The sequence below is a fragment of the Lygodium microphyllum genome, chromosome 12 (assembly GCF_053477565.2).
Source record: "Lygodium microphyllum isolate KBCC chromosome 12, Lygodium_microphyllum_v1.1.10, whole genome shotgun sequence".
Taxonomy (NCBI): domain Eukaryota; kingdom Viridiplantae; phylum Streptophyta; class Polypodiopsida; order Schizaeales; family Lygodiaceae; genus Lygodium; species Lygodium microphyllum.
In genome coordinates, this window is record NC_141146.1 from 75,124,592 (window position 1) to 75,145,428 (window position 20,837).

Sequence of the window (20,837 nt, forward strand, 5' to 3'; positions counted from 1 at the left end):
TACTTATGGACCTCTCATTTGGAGACCACCTTCATATCAAGACAAAAACATAGAAGATTTACAGGCACAAATAGAGCTTTCTAGAGGAGCCATGTACTCGTAGTGTTTTAAAAACATGGTCCAAAATGGTGGCACTATCAAATGTTTTTGAATGTAGATGCAAGGAATTAGGCAAGAGTAGGCACACACAAAATTGAGCTTCAATAGGGGATGCTCTCTAAAATTAGAAGAACTAACGAGATGTACAACTAAAAAGTATGCATGTGCTAGAAAGGCATTCCCTTAGGATTCATACGAGTCACTAGGTTCGAGTGGGGTTCTCCTAGTTAACAATGGATGATTTGACGAGGATCATCATGATGAAGTGGTAATGGCCTCTCTTTTCTAGTATTGACCCTCAAAAAACAAAGCTACCTTTTCAACTATTTCAAGAATAATAACAATAAACTATCTATGAATGCCACCTCCAAAGTCTTCTAAGATAGGTGGTGAAAGGCATAATGACTATTAAGCTAAACATTATGAGCTCACACTTGCATCATGCCTTCTTTTATGCGAATTCACTATGGGCACATAAAACTCTACCTAAAAGACTTGATAATTTTGTATGTCAGATTGGTCTACATGACTTGAAGAAACACTTTCGCATCTCATTCATCTAGTTGTGGAGTTGCAACCAAGAACAAGCTAGGGTGATGTTTACACCAAGTGCTTCTAGAGGATGGCTAGTGAGGAAACAAACTAGATATAAAACACAATTATATATACAAAGTTAATTAACAATATTGGTGCACAACTCACTAGAACCAATCTCAAAAGTGTGCTTTTACTTATTGAGAATCTTTATTTATGAGCAATTTGCATGTTGCCTTCAAAAGTGCCATTGTTGTTTATGAAGTTCCCTTGTTGGTTGCAATGATTTTCGTCTTTGAGTTCCACATAGCTCTTACTTGAAGTACTACACAAGGAATAGATCAAAGTAATGATGGCCACATTTGGGCTAAGTATAGCACTAGCTCCCAATATATTTTTCCCAATGAGGTCAAGATGAGATGTTGTGGACAACTTGGATGCTACAACATCAATGTTGCATTTGTTGATAGAATTGGATTAGTGAATGACATTCCATAGAGAGGAAAGGTGAAACAATCATCTCTTCTTGGGCCATCATATGTAGAGAATGGTAAGCTTCAACCCAAACATTAGGATCGACAACCTAAGCATCCCTTATATGATGGTTCGTCTCACAAATGTCTCAAATGCAAGGTCAAATGCAAGCTGATGACATGGTTACAGTTCAAACTCAAATGAATCCATTGCTTCCTATAACAATATTGAAGTTGTAATGGGCCAAGTTCTTATGGAGATATTATCGCATGCAAGATGTAATTTGCTTAATTACTTGTTTATTTATTTATTTATTTATTTAAGCATGTGCATCCACAAATTATTTGCATTCCAGCCTATGCAAGAATTGAGCCCTATTGTACGACATTACCAAAAAGACAAGATACAAGCTATTAAACAAAGAGGCAAGCTTACAAGATAAACTTGTGTACCTTAACTATAGCCGTCCTTAAATGTTAACATCCATCAACACTATCCAAGCCCCTTATTTGGTTTCAATTCCCCTAATATTAGAATTTTATATCCCCAATGCATGTCACAACAATGCTTCCTTTGATACACAATGCTAAACCACTCATTTAGCAAGGTTAAATGTTACAATACCAAGTGTATGAGATCAACCAATGATCAAATAGACATTACTTCCTTTAATGCCTGGTGCCAAAGGACTAACACTCATCTAGTAAGGTTAAATGTTATGATACAAGTGTAGAAGAGCATCCAATGATTGAACAGAGCCATAGCTATAGTATCAAGAGCGGCAAATGGAGCACAACACCTTTTGAATCAATGTCTCCAATTTACAAGTTACCAAAACAAGTTTATGTAAAATCCAAGCATGAAGCTTACTCCCATGCAAATTATAAACTCTTACGGGCAAGTCGCAAAGGCCTAGAGCAAAGAGCCATGGAAAATGAAAATAGGGAGAAAAGGCTAAATGAAAGGGTAGATTGGTGACCCATTCCAAACTTGTATACAAAGTCTACAATGACACAACAAAAGAATAGAACTTTAACACATTCTCATGAAGCTTGCTATCAGCCCCATGCAAAAGAAGAAAATATTCTAGCATTGCATTGACGATCTGAAAGGAGCTTGCTATCAGCCCCATGCATAAGAAGAAAATATTCTAGCATTGTATTGAAGACCTTCGGATGTGATACTCCACATGTTTTCATGTAGCATACAAGAATGAAATAATCAATGGCCCACTTTCACAAAACATGCCATATTGTAATGAATATATCAGTTGAGTACACAAGGCTTTGTTACCAGTAAAATAATTAAGTACAGAAGGCTTTCAGACCTACATAATAGAATAACAACCAAACCCAAAAATAAAGATGTTCATAGATAAAAGTTGATTCCTCTTAGTAACAGACTAGACTTTGTACTTCTTAATAAGATAAAAAAGATCTATCCTGACTCTTCTGTCCCTTTACTCTCAAAGTCAATCATTTTCAGGGTGGTTGCAAGCAGTTCTACTTCCTATGCCTCACTCATCATCAGGTTTTCAAGCTTGGTTCAGCTCTATAGCTTGTTACTCGATCTTTCACTTCTATACACCTTGCTAAGTCATCGTTCAACATTAGTTGCCTGGGCAGCTGCTAAAAAACCTCTACATGCCTCTAGTCATGTGCAAAATTGAATTCTTCAGAAATCCTTACAAAAGGAAGCATTGCTTACTTATGTTACAAGGTTTTCGAGAGTTGATCTACATCAGAAAGTTGTGCCATGAATTTCCTCAAGGACATACCTTGCAAACAAAATTGGGGCTGCACCTTTGTGTGCACATAGTAAAGACTACAACCTCTCTGTCCTCAGATGGTAAAGTTACCAGGGTGGTCAAAGCCCCCTGAAAATTTCACCAGCCAAAATGGAAAACACAGCTTTTACACCAAGGACTTTACAAATACATCTCTGTCCAACTAAACTGAGATTTTAGGTTCTTGAACAACACCACGAGAATTTTCTTTCTGAGAGCTTTTGAAACCTAACATCTTGTTGAGAGCACTGATATAAGCCCTGACACTAGAAACCACCACATCCACAGAAGCCCCTGTCCCACTGCACACAATCACATTCTGTTAGTATAGCATGCACACAAAGGTTGATTTCTTGTTGCTACTGGATGATTTGATTGAATGCAAATATATTACCTGAATGTGCGCTGCACATTTTTGCCAGTTTGTGCATGCATTGAACTATGTGCATTATCACTATGAATAACAACTCTGGTAGATGCAATAGCATCAATGCCTTCAGTCACAGCATTTAATGAGTACTCTAAAAGGGTTACAGGTATCTGCTCATCACAAAACATCAGTTCAGATATGGTTACTAGAAAATGCTGCATGTCCTAATTCAGCAAATCACCTCAAAATGCATTTGAAGCCAGCACTGAATGCGGCACAAACATTCATATGTCAATACTCTGAGACTCTGATTGAAAAGGACCACTACAAGTACCTCTTGCATGTGTGCTGTGATATAGTTAACAGTAGTAAACTAGTTAAAGACGCAAATCATAACTTGAGCATAATTAAAGCCAATGTCATTAGCATCAAACAACAATTAAATAGTACCATTGAAAAATTACATTGGATTCTACAAGGGAATGCATTCAAAACTATTAAGTATCTACAAACCTAATGACATTTGCTTTAGGATAATAATAGAAGAGCAATCATAAATTCAAAGTTGTTGACCGAGTGGAGAATTTAACCAATACCTTGACTATACTATCCACTGCCTTAAGGGCAGCATCTACTGGACCAGTTCCAACAGAGCATGCAATATGTTCAATGCCATCTGCATCCAGAAGTTTTACAGTGGCAGTTGGCAGCTCCAGTGTCCCACAGACAACCTGTAAGATATAAGAGATTCAGAAAAACAGTTCCTTTCAACACAAGACATGCTTGAGGACCACAAAATATTGGTCACCTGAAGATCCAGGAGTGACCAAACGACATGTGGTTGGAAAACTTCATCAGAAAGTAATGCTTCTAAGTCTTCATCTAACAATTTCTGGAAAAGAAAGTACAGCTGGGTTATTGCCAACACTCAAGAACTAAAGAGCCACAACTTTTTGCTAATAAAGGTTGCCTGAAGTGGAGATATCACTAGCAAAGTCCGCAACATATGTGCCATTGTGGATTCCCTCATTAAGTTCTAGCACAGATTATACAAAACACTCCTCCAAAGTCACTAAATAGCCAAAGTTTGGCAAAGGCAAAATTTTCTACTTGACAATCAGGTGTGCATACAGAGATGTCTAAACTTCGCCGGCATAGCCCTTACGGAAATTGGCTATAACTGAAACCAACATTTTCTTTATGATAGTTGGAAAGAAGAAGAGGAAGGAGGCAGAAGGGGAAGGCAGGGGGGGATGAGCAGAGAGAGATTTTAAAGAGAGTATAGAGTATCAGACACTACCTTGCTTGTCTGAATGCCATTCGTTGTATGATTTTTGCAAGAGAACGTGTGTATGTGTGCGAGTACACATAGTATGGATGGAGTTCTTTTACCTAAAATTGCCTTTGATTAACCACAAAAAGAACTTTGTAGCCTCACCTTCTTTTTCTCGGCCACAGCCTTAAACCGAGTGAAGATGTCATCAAGATCCTTTCCCTCCAAATCATAGCCAAGCTGTTCAAGTGCAATACCAGTTTAAGACTTCTCCCTCCCTCACTGATTGATTCAGACACAAACTAGCAAGTAAAAATACTCTGCATAATCCTCCAAAAAAGAAGATATGGCAATGCTCTTGTGACAAAAGTATTTCCTTATTTGATCAGAGAAACAAAATGTATTTCCTGAGAAGACCTTAAATTAGAACTCAAGAAAAGAAAAAGGTCATGCATGGATCTTTATGTTTGCATGTCATGGCCCAAGCACTGCATATGGTAAATCTTTCTTAAGCAAAAGAATGTCACTCCTTAGAAAAGCACATCTTAAAGAAAGTTGCATAGCTGCCAAAGACCTGTTATGATTTGGTTGAAACTGCAGGAAGGCAAACCAGGGGGCAAAAATAATGACCTTATGGTTTAACACAGTCTTCTGTCCCCTTTCATCTCTTCAAATGTTGGATTTGATGTGTTGGGGCAGATTTCCATAATTCCAGTTAGGATCAGAACCTGTAATTTTTACTGGACCTGCTATCTCTTTTAATGGCCACTCTGTTGTCTTTCAGGTTGCATTGTCGGAAAGGGCATACAGGCAGAAAAGAGCAAACAGAATGAGAACCTGAAGAGCTGAAGAAGGCAATGAATCTGGCAAAGAGACATAGAAGGCTGATACAATTCAGGCCACCCGGCACATGGTATAGATGTGCTTGTAGTGAGAGCACTGAGAGTGAAGAAGAATGGAAGGATGAGACGCGCAATGAACTGAGTGGATAGTTGCCCACCTGACAGGGTGTCCTCATAAGGTGCACGTGACTGAAAAAACCTCAATGAGTGTGATAGTTGTCCAGTGCTTAACATTGACTGGGGGCCAAAACTGTGGAGACTGACCAAATTTGGACCACAGTTGACATGACTGGACAGAGCTTCTAATGTCCCTCACTGACTCAGTGTACTACAGAGAACTGGACAGAGCTCCTTATGTCCTTCACTGACTCAGTGCCCTGGCTCACAATAAGAGATGATCAATGCCAATGCCCATCTCAAATCCCAAGGTGCCTAAACTAACAAGGAGCACAATTGATGAAGAGCTGATGACAATGAAAGAGCCTCCATGAAGATGACCATCGTCCATATGGGACAATACCGAAGCCCAAACTCATGATCTACGATATGCTGTTGCACATAATGGAATTGGACTCAATGTGTTTTGTGCAAGCATGAAATGCATGGTTCCTACCATGTGGCCAAAGTAGCTCTGCTTTTCACACCAAAAGACTGTCAGCTTTCTTTGTAAGAATCTGATCTCCGCTATGCTGCCACAACCATACGACAGCTTGAGAACAAACAACCTTATACTCCACCTTTGCAAAAGAAAGAATGGCAGTCAAGCTAAAGCACTTGACCCCAAGGTAAAACAAAAAGGTATAGTCAATCTTCAGGTGTCAATGTCACCTTGAAACCAGCCTTCCTCCTTAAATAGGGTGGTAAATAACATGATTAAGCACTAACAATAGCAAGCATAAAATTCAAGTAACCTGAAAATGCACACTTTACCATTTTAATCTTGGACATTGGACACCCTTTTAACCCCAAAACTAATGCCCTTTGCGGTATTTATTTATCTTATATTGCAAATGAAAGGAGTACAAGTGAGATCTTCTGATCTCCTCCGTTAATCCAAGTGTCTCTTGCTGTCAAAACTGACCAACAAGACTCCAAACCAACCTTAATTTGCTTGGTCATTGGCCTTCACCCTTATCCTTGAAAAATAAATTCAGCCCCAAATCTAATATTGGTTGTTTGACCTCTTAAGTCTCCCTAAAATTCCTCAATTTGAACTGCTAGGATTCAAGTCCTAGGCCCTCAATTTTGAGAATGCATCCCGAGGTAGTTGTCAAACCCTAATTTCTACTACAAATTAGGGTTTACAACAGAGATTGACTGAAATCTTTTCCTCTGATGGCTCAAACTACTAGAAAATGCTGAGATAACTTGAGAAAGGGCTAGGGGATGAGAAAGAATCTTGTAGAGAAAAATTTTAAAGTTTCATCGTGAGAAACGCTGAAAAGCTATTGCTGCCTTGCTCAAACAACCATGGAAGCTATCACCTAAAGCTTGGGACCACCAGAAAGACTGCTACCCCGTCCTGTATGCTGTCATTTGCACCAGAAGGATCTTGGACTACTATCAGCTACTCCTGAAGGACTTCAAATTGTTGTCACATGCTGTAGGACTGATCCCTGGTGGCTGCAAACCACATCAACAACCTCTCCTTGCTCTCTAACAGCCTCCTCTCTCACAATGGCTGGAATAGACTTCCATCAGTCCCTAAAAACGTTTTCCCTAGTTACATGGGCAAGTTTTACCAAGTAGCAACCTTCTAATCCCATTTTTTCCAACATTATCTAGCTTATTAAATTGAGATCCAACAATCAACCAATAAATTGGAAAATTTGCCCTTTGATTTTCACCCAAGACTTGCTCTAACTAGACCCCATTTGGCCAAATGTTGCCCCAAATTTGCAATGGATGGCTAGGTATCAGAAATCCCTGACAGCACAACAATGCAAGAGCTGATTTCAATATATGATGCCTTATCCTATAGACACAGGTCCCAAGGTAGCTACTAAACCCGAGTTTACAGCAAAGATCCCTCTGTTGTCCACCAAATTTGGTAGAGATCTACGCAAATTGACTAAGAAATGTTGAGATCTTTTGAGAATTGGTTGGACAATGTGAAAAAAGGCCGAGATGAGAGAGAAATATTGTTTTCTTCAAGCACATTTGATTAATATCATAATTACATATTATCGACAAGATTAGACCATCTTAAAATTTCCTGTCACCGTGAGCACTAATTATAGCAAGTATGATTCACATAAACTGAAAATGCACACTTTATCACTTTAACCTTGAATATTGGACATCCTATTGGCCATAAAATTGATGCCCCTTGCCGTATTTCTTTATCTTATATTGCAAATGAAAGGAGTACATCATGAGGACATGAAATTTTATCACTTTTCTTAGCATTTAATTAAAATTTAAACAAATGTGCTAATGTGACTTAAATATGTGAGATGCAAGTTAATTATTTCACAATATGGAACCCAAAACCCCTATTAGCGAAGTGCAAGAGGATCGAGATACATGATGCTGTGGTTTGCACAATGAGAGAGTGAGTGCAAAGTAGAAAGTCAAAGAGAAAGAGAGAGAGAGAGAGAGAGAGATAGAGAGCAGCAGTACAAGACTCGATGTGGGTACAATCTCCATGTACCACTTTAGGTTTTTGATAATATATATATATAGTACATATGTAAGGGTGCGTGTACACCCGAACACTGTAAAAGGCACGGTGACCCTTTATTCCCAACAACCTCCCACCTAGAGGCAATGTGCTTGAAAAAAGAGGAAAGAATGAATTAAGTCTATGTATATACAAAGCTAAAATAAACATATAACATCTAACCCCCATCACCTCGCAACAATGAGTAAACCGTTCTGTAGAAAGTTTATTGCCAACACCCATCTATGTGTAGAAAGGCAAATGCAATGTCAAGATGTGTAGCAACCATAGCATACATCAAGCTACCAACAACTGAGAAATAAGGAATCTTGGCCATCTCAATCTTTCCATCATCAAATGTAGAGCTATCATCTGCACTAAGTTTCACATATGGAGGTAACGATATACCAATGTGTTGAGCTAAAAATGCATTAGCTTCACTTAAACGGCCCCAAAACTTGCTTAATTAATGAAGAAACCTTGTTTATTTAAAAGAAACGAGATCCTAGAGAGTTTCTGTGTCCCATAAGCACAAACTTTCTATAAATACGTATGCTGCCCTCCATTCAGTCCTCAATCTCGTTTTTGCAAATTTGAAGTGTTTCAGCTTGCTGCCCACAACCCGTTCGCAAAGGACATCTCAGCCGAAGCTATTCATTGCTGTCTACATCAGTTGGCGCCTGATTTCCAGCCCTCTTCTCGCATTTTGGAGCTGATCCCAGCCATGCGACTGCTGTTCCTGCACAAACCTGCTGCCGTACTACCTGCCATGTCATCTGCAGCCTGCGTTTGGCAGTTTTCTCTCTCCTCCAGCTGTCACCTAGCTTCCGCAAGCTATTTCCAAGCTGTCTATTTGGCAATTTTCTCTCTTCTGCAGACTTCTGCCTACTTTTTTAGTCTTTCTCTCTCCTACAGACTGTCCTCCCTGCGTTTTTAGTATTTCTCTCTCCTCCATGTTGTCTGCATCAATCTAACTTCTCACTGCTATATTTACTGGTGTTCGACATCCAAAGGCTACTTTGCTGCGATTCGAGATCCGTTCAAAATACAACACACTCTCCAGCTCATTACCCCTACCCTGATCCTTGAGATACAAGAGTTTGAGGTTCAATATTCATTCACTGCATAGTGTGTTTGCTGCATGAGCATTGTATATTCAACAGTTATATCACTTCAATTATTTATTGTGTTCATTGTCTCTGAGTTACCCTAACCCTAATTGTGTTCTTTTATCATTCTGTGCTTTGTCGTACAATTGTTATTTGTGTTTCTGTGTCAGAGTATTTCTTTACACAATGGCTTTTTCTCCCCTCTATATTGAAATGTTACAAAACCTTAGTAACATGCTCCTGCTATGACAGATAGAGAAGACCCTTCGATCTATCCCTAAGTATACACATGCCAAGAATATGATTGGCCTCACCAAGATCCTTCATATCAAATCTACTGTGTAAGCTTTGCTTCAAGGAGTCCAAGGCATGAACATCCCTTTCTGCAATCAACATGTCATCCACACACAAAACCAAGAGAATAAGACTGCCATCTTGGTGTATAAGTAGTGATCGACTTGTTGGGTGTAAAGCCCCTTTGGGTGTAAACTCCCGCGTGTATAAACTTACGGATGTGAACACACCCTTTACTTGTACCCTAACATATAAATACATTTTTGTTCTTTGTGTACCACAAAACACACCGGTACATTCTAACACGATTCTCAAAGTTCTCTGCTCTATCTCTACTCACTCCGAGCTTGCATTCTGGTTAGCACTCAAGTGCAACAAACTGGCATTAGAGCTGATGGTGCAAGGCGGTAGCCACTGCAAACAGTGCTCTCTTCATCATTGGGATCAATAGTCAACAGCTCAAGTAACGCCTACCGCAGGCATAACAATCTGGCGGGCTGTTGAAGAGTAGGCGACACGACTGCAAGTCAATCAAAGCCCGCACAACAAGACAAGCATGTGGCACTGGGCTGACAACCAGCACGGGCGAGAGCAAACAAACGTGAGGCAAGCAGTCGACAGGGACCAGTGTAATGGGCACCAGGCGTAACTGGCCAAGCGACGGGACTGGTGAGTGACGGGCGCCAGGCGTAACTGGCTAAGCGATGGGACTACTGCATGACGGGCGACGAGGGGCTGCATGAGTGACACGCCGTCATGCGACGTGACTGCACAGACGACAAGCAAACCAACGGCCCAATATCTTTTTTTTAAATCAAAAATTTTCAATCTGATTTATTTCCCCTCATGCGGATGTTCATGCGAGCAAGCACATAGCACAAATTTGTGCCAATTTGCTCCTAAAATTTGGGCCTTTTCCCAGATTTGGTGCTTGATACATATTTCAGTGATTCTTGATCCACAAATTGCAAACATTAAGTGTACGGGCCTCGAAAATTTTGGGAATTTTCAGATGCAAGTGAAATTTTTGCTTGACTGAGCCAATTTCTTGGAAATTTGTACACTCCTCGACCCCGAAATTTGGGGCTTTTGCAAAATTCGTGAAATTTCTGTAACATTTGCCTGCACTTGATGCTCAGGATGATGTACTGATGCAATCGGTCCTAAAATGATATCTGAAATGTACATTGGAAACACTGTTGATGCAATCTTAGTGCTGTAAGCAGTGAGATTCGTTCCCACTTATGAAACATTGAAGAAATTGCAGAGCATATTACAAAGAATCTTGGTTTCTTTTGTGTATCAGAAGTATTTGGTTACATATGTATGCAATACATATGTTGGGAAGCTTCCATATTGCTGAACAGTCATTTTGCAGCAGTCTTAGTGATCATTTGCAGATCTAGGATTATTGCAGATGTACTTTTGGTGATAGTGCTGAAGTGGGAGTCACCTAGCAGTGATGTATGCTTTGAGTACGTGCTGAAATTTCAGCTATACTACTGAAAGTCATCAGTCCTACTGCTGTACATGTACTTGGACTAAACCTTGCACTCATTTTCTCAAAATCTGGGCTGAAATTAGCTGAATATTCAGCTCATTGTTTGCTGTCACAAATTGCAATATTGATTTTTGGTGCATTGCTGAAAAATGGCTGCAAATGCTTCTAGCAGCAACGACACTAAATCTCTCTTTGAAATCAAGAGGTTTGATGGCACTGGCTTTGATTTGTGGAAGGACAAGATGCAGGGCATTTTGTTTCTCAAGGACTGTGAAGATGCTCTCTTGGAAACTAAGCCTGCAACTATAGCAGATGTGGATTGGGCTAGACTCAACAAGAAGGCCATTGCATACATTAAGATGGCCGTGTCTGATGATGTACTTACAGACATTAAGTGTCTTGATACAGGTTATGCTATATGGAAAAAGTTAAAGGACACTTATGAAAATACAACTCCAGTAAATCAAGTGTATCTTATGAGCAAGCTTGTAAACATGGAGTTGGATGAGTCTAAGCCAGCAGCTGAGCATTTGAGTACTTTCACAGGGATTTTGAGTCAGTTACAGGACTCTGGTTTACCGGCCTTCGATGATAAATTAAAGGCTATTTTCTTATTGATGACTTTTTCTGATAGCTAGGAGTCTTTGGTTGTTTCACTTAGCAACAACCCTGCTTTAACCTTTGATGGTGTTAGAGGCTCTTTTCTCAATGAGGAGATAAAAAGAAAATCCAATGGTGAAAGCAGTGGCTCAACCTATCACCTTAGAGGCAGGTCAGAAAAGAAGGGTAATGCAGCAAATAAAGGCAAAAGTAGGAGTAAAAGCAAGGGCAAACAGCAAGATGTTACTTGCTATCAGTGTGGGCGTAAAGGGCATAAAAAGCCCGATTGCCGGTACTTCAAGAAAGAGCAAGAAAGAAAGAAACAACAAGGTAAGAAAAAGAAGGATGACAAGAAAGATGATGACAGCTCTTCCTCAAAAGAATTAGCAAAGGCAAATGTTGCATCAAGTGTGGTCATTGAAGATTTCTGACACTGAAGAGATACTTGTAGTAGCCTCATGTAATGATGCAGATATTATGGCAGCAGCAAGTGATATGCACATCACCAAAAATGAGGTAATTGACGACTTACTTTCAGCTCATGATGGACTGTCACAATCATGGATAGTGGATAGCGGTGCCTCTTTTCATGTTACTCCCTCTTTGGGGTCATTTTCTGAATACACTGCTAGTTGCCTAGGCAAGGTTTACTTGGGCAACAACTATCCATGTGAGATAGAGGGTGTAGGTACCATTCACTTGGCTCTTGAAAATGGCCAAGAGCTGATTTTACATAATGTCAAATATATACTTGGCATAAAGAAAAGTCTACAGTCAGTTGGGCAGCTTGATGCAAGAGGATATTTTCATACCTTTGGTGGTGGATCCTGGAACGTCCACAGAGGCTCTATGCTAATTGTTAAAGGCAGCAAAAGGGAGACTTTGTATTATTTGCATTGTAAAGCATTACCTGGCAAGTTCTTGGTTGTGGCTGAAGTCCATTCACAAATGGAACTTTGGCACAAAAGACTTACCCATATGAGCCAAAAAGGTCTTCAGGTTCTCTCCTCTTTAGGGAGATTTGATGTAAAAGGCTCTGGTCTCAAATTTTGTCATGATTGCATATATGGAAAACATGTGAAGTCTTCTTATTACTCCGGTGTCGTTAAGAGATCCAATGCTCTTGATTTAGTACACTCTGATGTGTGCACTATGCATGTTAATTTATATGGGGGTGCACGGTACTTTGTTACTTTTATTGATGATTTCAGTAGAAAGTCATGGGTGTATGTGTTAAAGAGCAAAAAGAAAGTGTTGGATGCTTTTAAAAGGTTTCATGCTTTTGTTGCCACATAGAAAGGGCTTAAGTTGAAAGCTATAAGAGCAGATAATGGGGGTGAGTATGTCTCTAATGAGTTCAAAAAGTTTTGCGAGATGCATGGTATTAAGAGGGAGTTAACAGCCCCTTATAATCCTGCATCAAATAGCATGGCTGAAAGACTTCATCGCACACTTTGTGAGAGAGTTAGATGCATGCTTTCCACAGCTAATCTCCTACAGCAATTCTAGGGAGAGGCTCTTAAAACTACACTTCATGTATGTAATCGCTCTCCCAATCGTGCATTGGAAAATGGCCTCCTAAAGAGGTTTGGTCTAGCAAATCTGCTTCATATGACCATTTACGTATCTTTGGTTGTGATGCCTTTGTACATGTACCTTTAGATCAAAGGACCAAACTAGACATGAAATCGATCAAGGGCATTTTCATGGGATATGGAGATAAGGGAGAGATGGGTTATAGAGTTTGGCTTCCTCAGGGCAAGAAGATAGTACGCAACCGAGACGTAGTATTTAATGAGGCAAAGTTGCTGAAAAATGCTACACATGGTGACCTTGACAAAAAGAAGGTCAACACAAGAGAAAGTGGGAGCTTGCTATGCAAGAAGAGATGAAGTCTTTGTATGCAAATAACACATGGGAGCTTGTAGCTTTGCCCAAGCATAGGAAAGCTATCCCTAATAAATGGGTTTACAAGGTGAAATGTATTGATGGGAAGCCCAAGTACAAGGCATGATTGGTTGCTAAGGGCTATACACAAAAGGAAGGCATAGACTTCCAGGAGGTCTTTTCACCAGTGGTGAAGATGACTACGCTCCGTGTTTTGTTTGCTCTCACTGCATTCTTGGATTTAGAGTTGGATCATATGGATGTGAAGATTGCTTTTCTTCATGGTGACCTGGATGAAGAGTTGTACATGAAACAGCCCAAAGGTTTTGAAATTCCAGGCAAAGAGCATTTGGTTTGTAAGTTGAAACGCAGCTTATATAGACTGAAACAAGCCCCTAGACAATGGTACAAAAAGTTTGATACCTTCATGCTCAGCCATGGTTTTAAACGCAGTCATGCAGATCACTGCTTATACACTAAAAAGGCTGATGATGGAAACTTATTGTGCTGGTCTTATATGTGGATGGCAAAGAGCATTTGGTTTGTAAGTTGAAACGCAACTTATATAGGCTGAAACAAGCCCCTAGACAATGGTACAAAAAGTTTGATACCTTCATGCTCAGCCATGGTTTTAAACGCAGTCATGCAGATCACTGCTTATACACTAAAAAGGCTAATGATGGAAACTTATTGTGCTGGTCTTATATGTGGATGGCATGTTGATTGCAGGAAAGCAAAAGAGTACTTTGAATGCTCTCTTAAAAAGTAGTTGGGTTTAGCCTTCTCAATGAAAGATTTGGGGACAGTTGAACACATTTTGGGCATGCGCATTAAAAGAGATAGAGGGCAGCACTTGTTGTTTCTCTCACAGGACAAGTACATTATCAAAGTACTTGACAGGTTTCATATGGTTTATGCTAAGCCTCTTGGTGTGCCTTTACCACCATATACAAAGCTTAGCAAAGTTGATTGCCCAAAAGATGATGCAGCTGCTGCTACTGCGATGAAAGGCATACCTTATATATCAAATTGTAGTTCTTTGATGTATACCATGGTTGCGACTCGTCCAAACATTGCCCATGCAGTGGGAGTTGTTAGTAGATTCATGTCTAACCCTGGCAAACCACATTGGGAAGCAATGAAATGTATCTTTAGATACTTAAAAGGTACACAATATAAATGTATATGCTATGGAAAGGGTACACTAGAGCTGCAGGGGTTTTGTGATTCAGATATGGCAAGAGATCTTGACACTAGAAAGTCTACCAATGGGTATGTATTTACTTTGGCTGGTGGAGCTATTTCTTGGTGTTCAAGGTTGTAGAAAATTGTAGCACTGAGTACTACAGAGGTTGAATATATTTCAACCACAGAATCTTCTAAGGAAGCTATTTGGCTTGGCCGTTTAGTCAAGGATTTTGGTCTTTCTTCCCGTGCTCCAGTGCTTGGTTGTGATAGCCAGAGTGCAGTATGTCTGGCTAAAAATGCCATGTTTCATGTTCGTACCAAACACATAGATATTCGATATCATTTCATTCGACAAGTCTTGGATGATGGCCTTGTCACACTGACTAAGGTCAAAACCCAAGATAACCCTGCAGATGTTCTCACTAAAAGTCTTGCAAAGGCTCAACATGAGCATTGCATTCGAGTAGTGAGAGTTGGATAGTTTACCAGCACCACTTTGGGCCTTTAAGTGGGAGGTTGTTGGGTGTAAAGCCCCTTCGGGTGTAAACTCCAGTCTCCCACGTGTATAAACTTTCAGGTGTGAACACACCCTTTACTTGCATTTTTATTCTTTGTGTACCGTGAAACACATTGGTACACTCTAACACAATTCTCTAAGCTCTTTGCTCAATCTCTGCTCTATCTCTACTCACTCCAAGCTCACATTCTGGTCAGCACTCAAGTGCAACACAACTTAAGATCTATGGAATCCTTGAGATTGCATAAATGTATTAAATTTATAATATCATTCTCGTGGTATCATGAGGATATGTATTTTTGAAACCTCACTTAATATGTGGATTAATTTTTAATCACATGGTTAAGTGAATGTTACACATGTGAGGTGTAACTAGGGTTAGAGTAGATTTACGAGCCTGGGACCCAAGGAAATCACGGGATGTCAAAGGCAAGAGTTACTATAAGTTATGCCGCACAAGTACTTGGTGGTATCTAGTGCCAGTTGGCCTAGGTCATTTATTTCGCCATAAGTGTTAATTAGTGATACTAGAAAAGTGGCATTTAATGGTACCTAATGCTAATCTGATGGTCAAAGATGGTGCAAAGAGACTCGGGAATGGAAGCTGCTTAGCCAATTTAATTATTGCTTGGTCAAATTATTTTTCTGGGCACCAAAATAATTCTTAGATTAATTTTCAGTATTTAAAGATTGAAAATTAATATTTAATTATGGATAATGCTGAAAAAACCATTTGGAAAGGCTACCACTTGTCAAAAATATCCATGCAAGACTGAAAAACGTCTTTAGAGGTTAGAGAGAGGTTCAGCGTCCTGCAACAACAGAGAGAGAGGAGATGTTGTTGGTCTAATTTGCAGCCATTGGAGGACCTTTTGAGATAGCCAAGGGTAGGAGAAGACCAATCAACAACAGATGACAAGATCTACAGGCTGTTGAGACAAGGCAGCAGCAATAAATGACAAATTTTCTTCAATTCTTTGCATCTACAAGCTGTTGAGATAGGGAAGCAACAATGAATGACAGATTTTCTTAAGTTATTTGCTCATGAAGAAAGTATGAATTTTCTCTCTCCTCAACATTCTCTCTCATCTCCCAATCTTTCTACAACCTTGCTTCAAAGATTATAGCATTGAGATCACCAAAGGTTGAGAAATTTTATAATTCTATGCTGTAAACCCTAATCTGCAGCATCTACAGGCTGTTGAGACAAGACAGCAGCAATAAATGACAAATTTTCTTCAATTCTTTGCATCCACAAGCTGTTGAGATAGGGAAGCAACAATGAATGACAGATTTTCTTAAGTTATTTGCTCATGAAGAAAGTATGAATTTTCTCTCTCCTCAACATTCTCTCTCATCTCCCAATCTTTCTACAACCTTGCTTCAAAGATTATAGCATTGAGATCACCAAAGATTGAGAAATTTTATATTTCTATACTATAAACCCTAATCTGCAGCAGAAATTAGGGTTTAGCAATAGCCTCGGGAAGTGTGCAAAAAATTGAAAGCTCCAAGACTTGGATTCAATAAGGCTAAAATTATTTTCAGTCAAATTCTGGTGGGGAGACCAACAAATCAATGAATTTAGGACATTTTCCATCTCCATCAAAGCAGGTAAAGGCCAATTGACTATCCGAATCAAGAGGCAAATCAAATCAAAGACTTGCTAATCATTTTGGACAGCAAGGAGAGTTGGAATACCGAAAGAGATTGAGAAAATCCCATTGTACATCAACTTCTTTTTCAATTAAGTTAAATAAATACTGAAAGGGACGTCAGTTTTGGGGCCACAACAGGGTATCCAATGTCCAAGATTATATGGTAAAGTGTGCATTTCAATTTTGTGAATTTGTTAATTGCTGTAAATAGTGCTTAATCAGGTTATTTACCACCCTATCCGAGGAGGAAGGCTGGTTTCACGTGGTGCATGTTTCAGCCGATACAAACTCTTGTTGAGTTTGCATACCATGTGCTCTTTCCACTTAGCAACAAAACCCTCGTGCTGCTGCATATAGATCTCCTCATGTAGATCACCATGTAAGAAAGCTGTCTTGACATCTATCTGTACGAATTCCATATCTTCAAATGCAACGAAGTCCCAAATGGATCACAAACTAGTCATTTTAACTATAGGAGAAAAGATTTCATCGAAATCAATTCCATTTTCCTACTTGTACCCTTTAGCAATCAATCGTGCCTTGTACCTTGGCAAAGAACCAAAAGTGACTTTCATTTTGTAAACCCATTTGTATGGTAGCACTTTCTATCCTTTAGGAAAATGCACCAAATCCCAAGTGCCATTTTTCATAAGAGACTTCATCTCTAACAACATAGCCTTATGACATTTCTTGTTGTCTTTTCTATCCATTGCTTCCTAGAAGCATGACGGCTCGCAACAATTCGTCAACATGGCATAATCAGCCACATAATTGACACCAATAACAAACCTATATGGCTGTCTTTGCACTTTGGTCGACCTATGGACCCAATGATCAAGATTTACTTGTTGTTCAGCCTGCAAATCTGCATTAACAGCTTATTGTTCTATAGGTTCAACATGTTGTACAGCTGGTTTTGGTTGTTCCAAAGGCATCTGTTCATACTAAATTTGTGGTACATCATGGGCAATATCTTGCTTATCATTTTCAGCATTATTCCTTGCATTTTCAGGGACATTTACAACAAGTATTTATTGTTGTCTAATGGGCATTCTTTGTTGTTGTATCAGTACATCGTCCCGAAATACAACCCTTTTGATCTCCTCTGTCTTTTCAGGCTATTTGTGCATGCGATCTTTCTGGAAGACAACATCATTGCTGCGTATTACTTTCCTTTTCTCAAGATCCCATAGTCGATACCCCATTTCACTCTCATCACTATATCCTAGAAAAATACATTTACAAGACTTTGGCTAAAGTTTGTTGCGTTTTTCCTTACAAATATGCACAAATGCCTCACATCCAAACACTCTCAAGCAAGCATACAAAGGTGGCTTGCTCGACCACACTTCTTAAGGGACTCCTCTCCCCCCCCCCTCCCCAAAAGACCTGTTTGGTGACCGATTAATGAAGTGTACGACTGTCATAACAGCCTCTGCCTAAAATCCATGAGGTAAAGCACCATGTGATAACATAGTACAAAACCCATCTTGAACGGTCCTATTTATACACTTTGCAACACCATTTTGGGGTGGATTGTGAAGGGCGGTGAGCTCCCTTTAAATCCCTTTGTTGTCACAAAAATCCTAAAAAGCTTTGGATACATATTCCCCACCATTGTCAGAGCGAAGACACTTTAATGTCTTGCTAGTCTGATTTTCAGCAGGTGCCAAGAATTCTTGAAATTTATCCAAGGCCTCATTTTTACAACAGATTGCATAAACCCATACTTTGCATGTGGCATCATCAACAAAAGTAATGAAATACTTCTCCCCCCCCCAAGAGATAACCCTAGTATCTCACATGCATCTAAATGTACCAACTCAAGGGTAAAGACTTTAGAGAAAGAGATTTTTTATGTGACATTTGAGCATGCTTACCATAAATACAATGATCACATTATTCAAAATCACCATACCTTAAATACAGCAAATAACCCAAACAAGAAAGCACTTTCATTCCAACTGGCTGTGCCACAAAGAAACACTTGGCTACTCGGTTATGACGATTACATGGTCATGCAAGCTAGATACATACAAAGAATACAAAGTATCACTTTTAGATCCCTTGGCAACAATACAAGAGCCCTTACAATTTGCTATCCCCAAAGGTGGTATGATAGCCTTTGTCATCTAGTTGCCCTGTGCTTATCAAGCTCTTCTTGAGCTAAGATACATGTCTCACATTATGCAAAACAAACACGGAGCCATGCTGAAATTCCTATTTTCTACTACCAATACTTGCAATTTGACATACGTAGTTATCCCCCAAGTGGAAAACACCACGTGCACCACCATTGTAATCAGAAAACCACTCATGATGTGGTGTGACATGAAAAAATGCACCTGAGTCAAGTATCCAAGCGTACATGTCATCATCAGAATCTGCAATCAATAGATGTGCAATCAAAGAAGAAGCAAGGAGTACATCACCATCACTATCATTCTCATGAGCAACTACATTTACCTCCTATATCTTCACACGGTTTTTCTTTGCGGGTTAGTTGTCCTTTTTCTCAACCTTGTTATCTTCAACCTTTCTCTTCCTTCAATTGAAAACAATCCTGTTTGTAGTATCCTTTCCTGCCACAATGATGACACTCCACATTTTTGCCACGAGACTTGTTGCGTGCTCTATTTTCAAAACTGCCCTTTTGATGAAATCTACCCTTAGCATGCAATGCTAGAAGACTTGTTTGCTGAATTATTTTGCATGTTGAGTTCTTCCATCAGCAAAAAATTCTCCACATTAGAATATAACAGCTGAGCATTTGAGTTACTCAAAGTTGTCCTGAAAGTATCCCAACTTCCAAGCAAAGTGCATAGCAAGAAAGTACCCTTGAACTCATCATCAATGTGGAAATCCAAAGCAATCAGCTGACTAAAAATTGAGTTGAACCCATTCAAATGTACAAACATGGTTGTACCTTCCTTTTTTATGCAAAGGTCCATCAACTTTTTCAGCCAATAAACCTTGCCATTGACCATACTTTTCTCGGCATACAATTCTTCAAGTCTTTGCCACATTGCATATACTGAATTCAACTTCTCAATGTTAAAGAGCAAGCTGTCTAACATTGAGGGCTCAATGGTAGAGCGTGCAAGCTCATCCAAATCATCCCACTCTTCTTCTTCCATACCTACTAGTTTTATTCCCTTCACTTTGATGGGCTTCACTTGTTTCTTCTGCACCAAGACATTGTAGCACCATTTTTGCCATATTGCAAAATTGTGTGCACCTTCAAGCTTCTCGATGTGCAAAAGGTTGCTGCTGTCACTATTCCCAGCCATGACTTGCAACACTAAATTGACTCAAAAGTCAACAAATGCAAGCCCAAATGTCACACAAATGACCACAGTACACTGGAAGTACCAACCAGCAATGAAAATCAAGAAATTGCAAAAATTTCAGATCTGCAAATTGATTTTCAGTATTAGAGAGTGTCTGCTACTACACTCCACAAGCAATTACAGACACATTAGAGACCAAGGCACCAATTACATGTGAAATCCCCAAAATTCGAATGCAATTTCTGCTCGAGAAGCATTTTTGGGCACAAATTTGACTATTTTGGTCAAAACCCCCAAATTTTTAAAAAGGAAATCCATCCAGATGGCATCAATACATGTACCCAAGTGCATATCCAAGCAATTCTTGCACAAATTGAAGAAATCCTGCAAAAGCCCCAATTTTCTTGAATCCAGTGTGCACAAATTTAAATGAAATTCAAAAATTAAAAAATGTGAAAAGCCCCAAAATTTCTTGGGCAAACGTGCACTAATTTTGCAATTTCTCAGTCAGATTGTCCTCTTCTGCATCCAAGTCCCCAAATCTAGGAAAAGCCCTAATTTTTTGGTTCAAGATTACACATTGAGCTTGAGCATGTGAGTGCCCAATAATGAGAGAAAGAAAAATTGCAAGAAATAATTAAAAATTGGCACAAATAATCTATCATGTGCTGCCCATCTGCGTTGACCTGCCTTGTTGCCTGCGACCTGATGTCCATCATATCCGCCAGATTGTGCCGCTTGCCTCTCGTCTGC

The 20,837-nt window shown here is 39.5% G+C and overlaps 1 protein-coding gene across 1 annotated transcript in view; it reads right to left on the reverse strand.

Moving 5' to 3' along the window:
- Nucleotides 1-2,485: 2,485 nt before the first annotated feature.
- The window catches only part of LOC148027924 (2-isopropylmalate synthase A-like), a 49,264-nt gene continuing 30,912 nt past the window's right edge, over nucleotides 2,486-20,837 (reverse strand). Inside the window, exons 8-12 of the mRNA XM_087689620.1 lie at nucleotides 4,702-4,776; nucleotides 4,072-4,155; nucleotides 3,860-3,994; nucleotides 3,288-3,433; nucleotides 2,486-3,195 (exon numbers count right to left, since the gene is read on the reverse strand). Of these exons, the coding sequence (XP_087545746.1) occupies nucleotides 3,057-3,195; nucleotides 3,288-3,433; nucleotides 3,860-3,994; nucleotides 4,072-4,155; nucleotides 4,702-4,776 (579 nt within the window). The 3' untranslated portion in view covers nucleotides 2,486-3,056. The remainder of the gene's footprint in view (nucleotides 3,196-3,287; nucleotides 3,434-3,859; nucleotides 3,995-4,071; nucleotides 4,156-4,701; nucleotides 4,777-20,837) is intronic.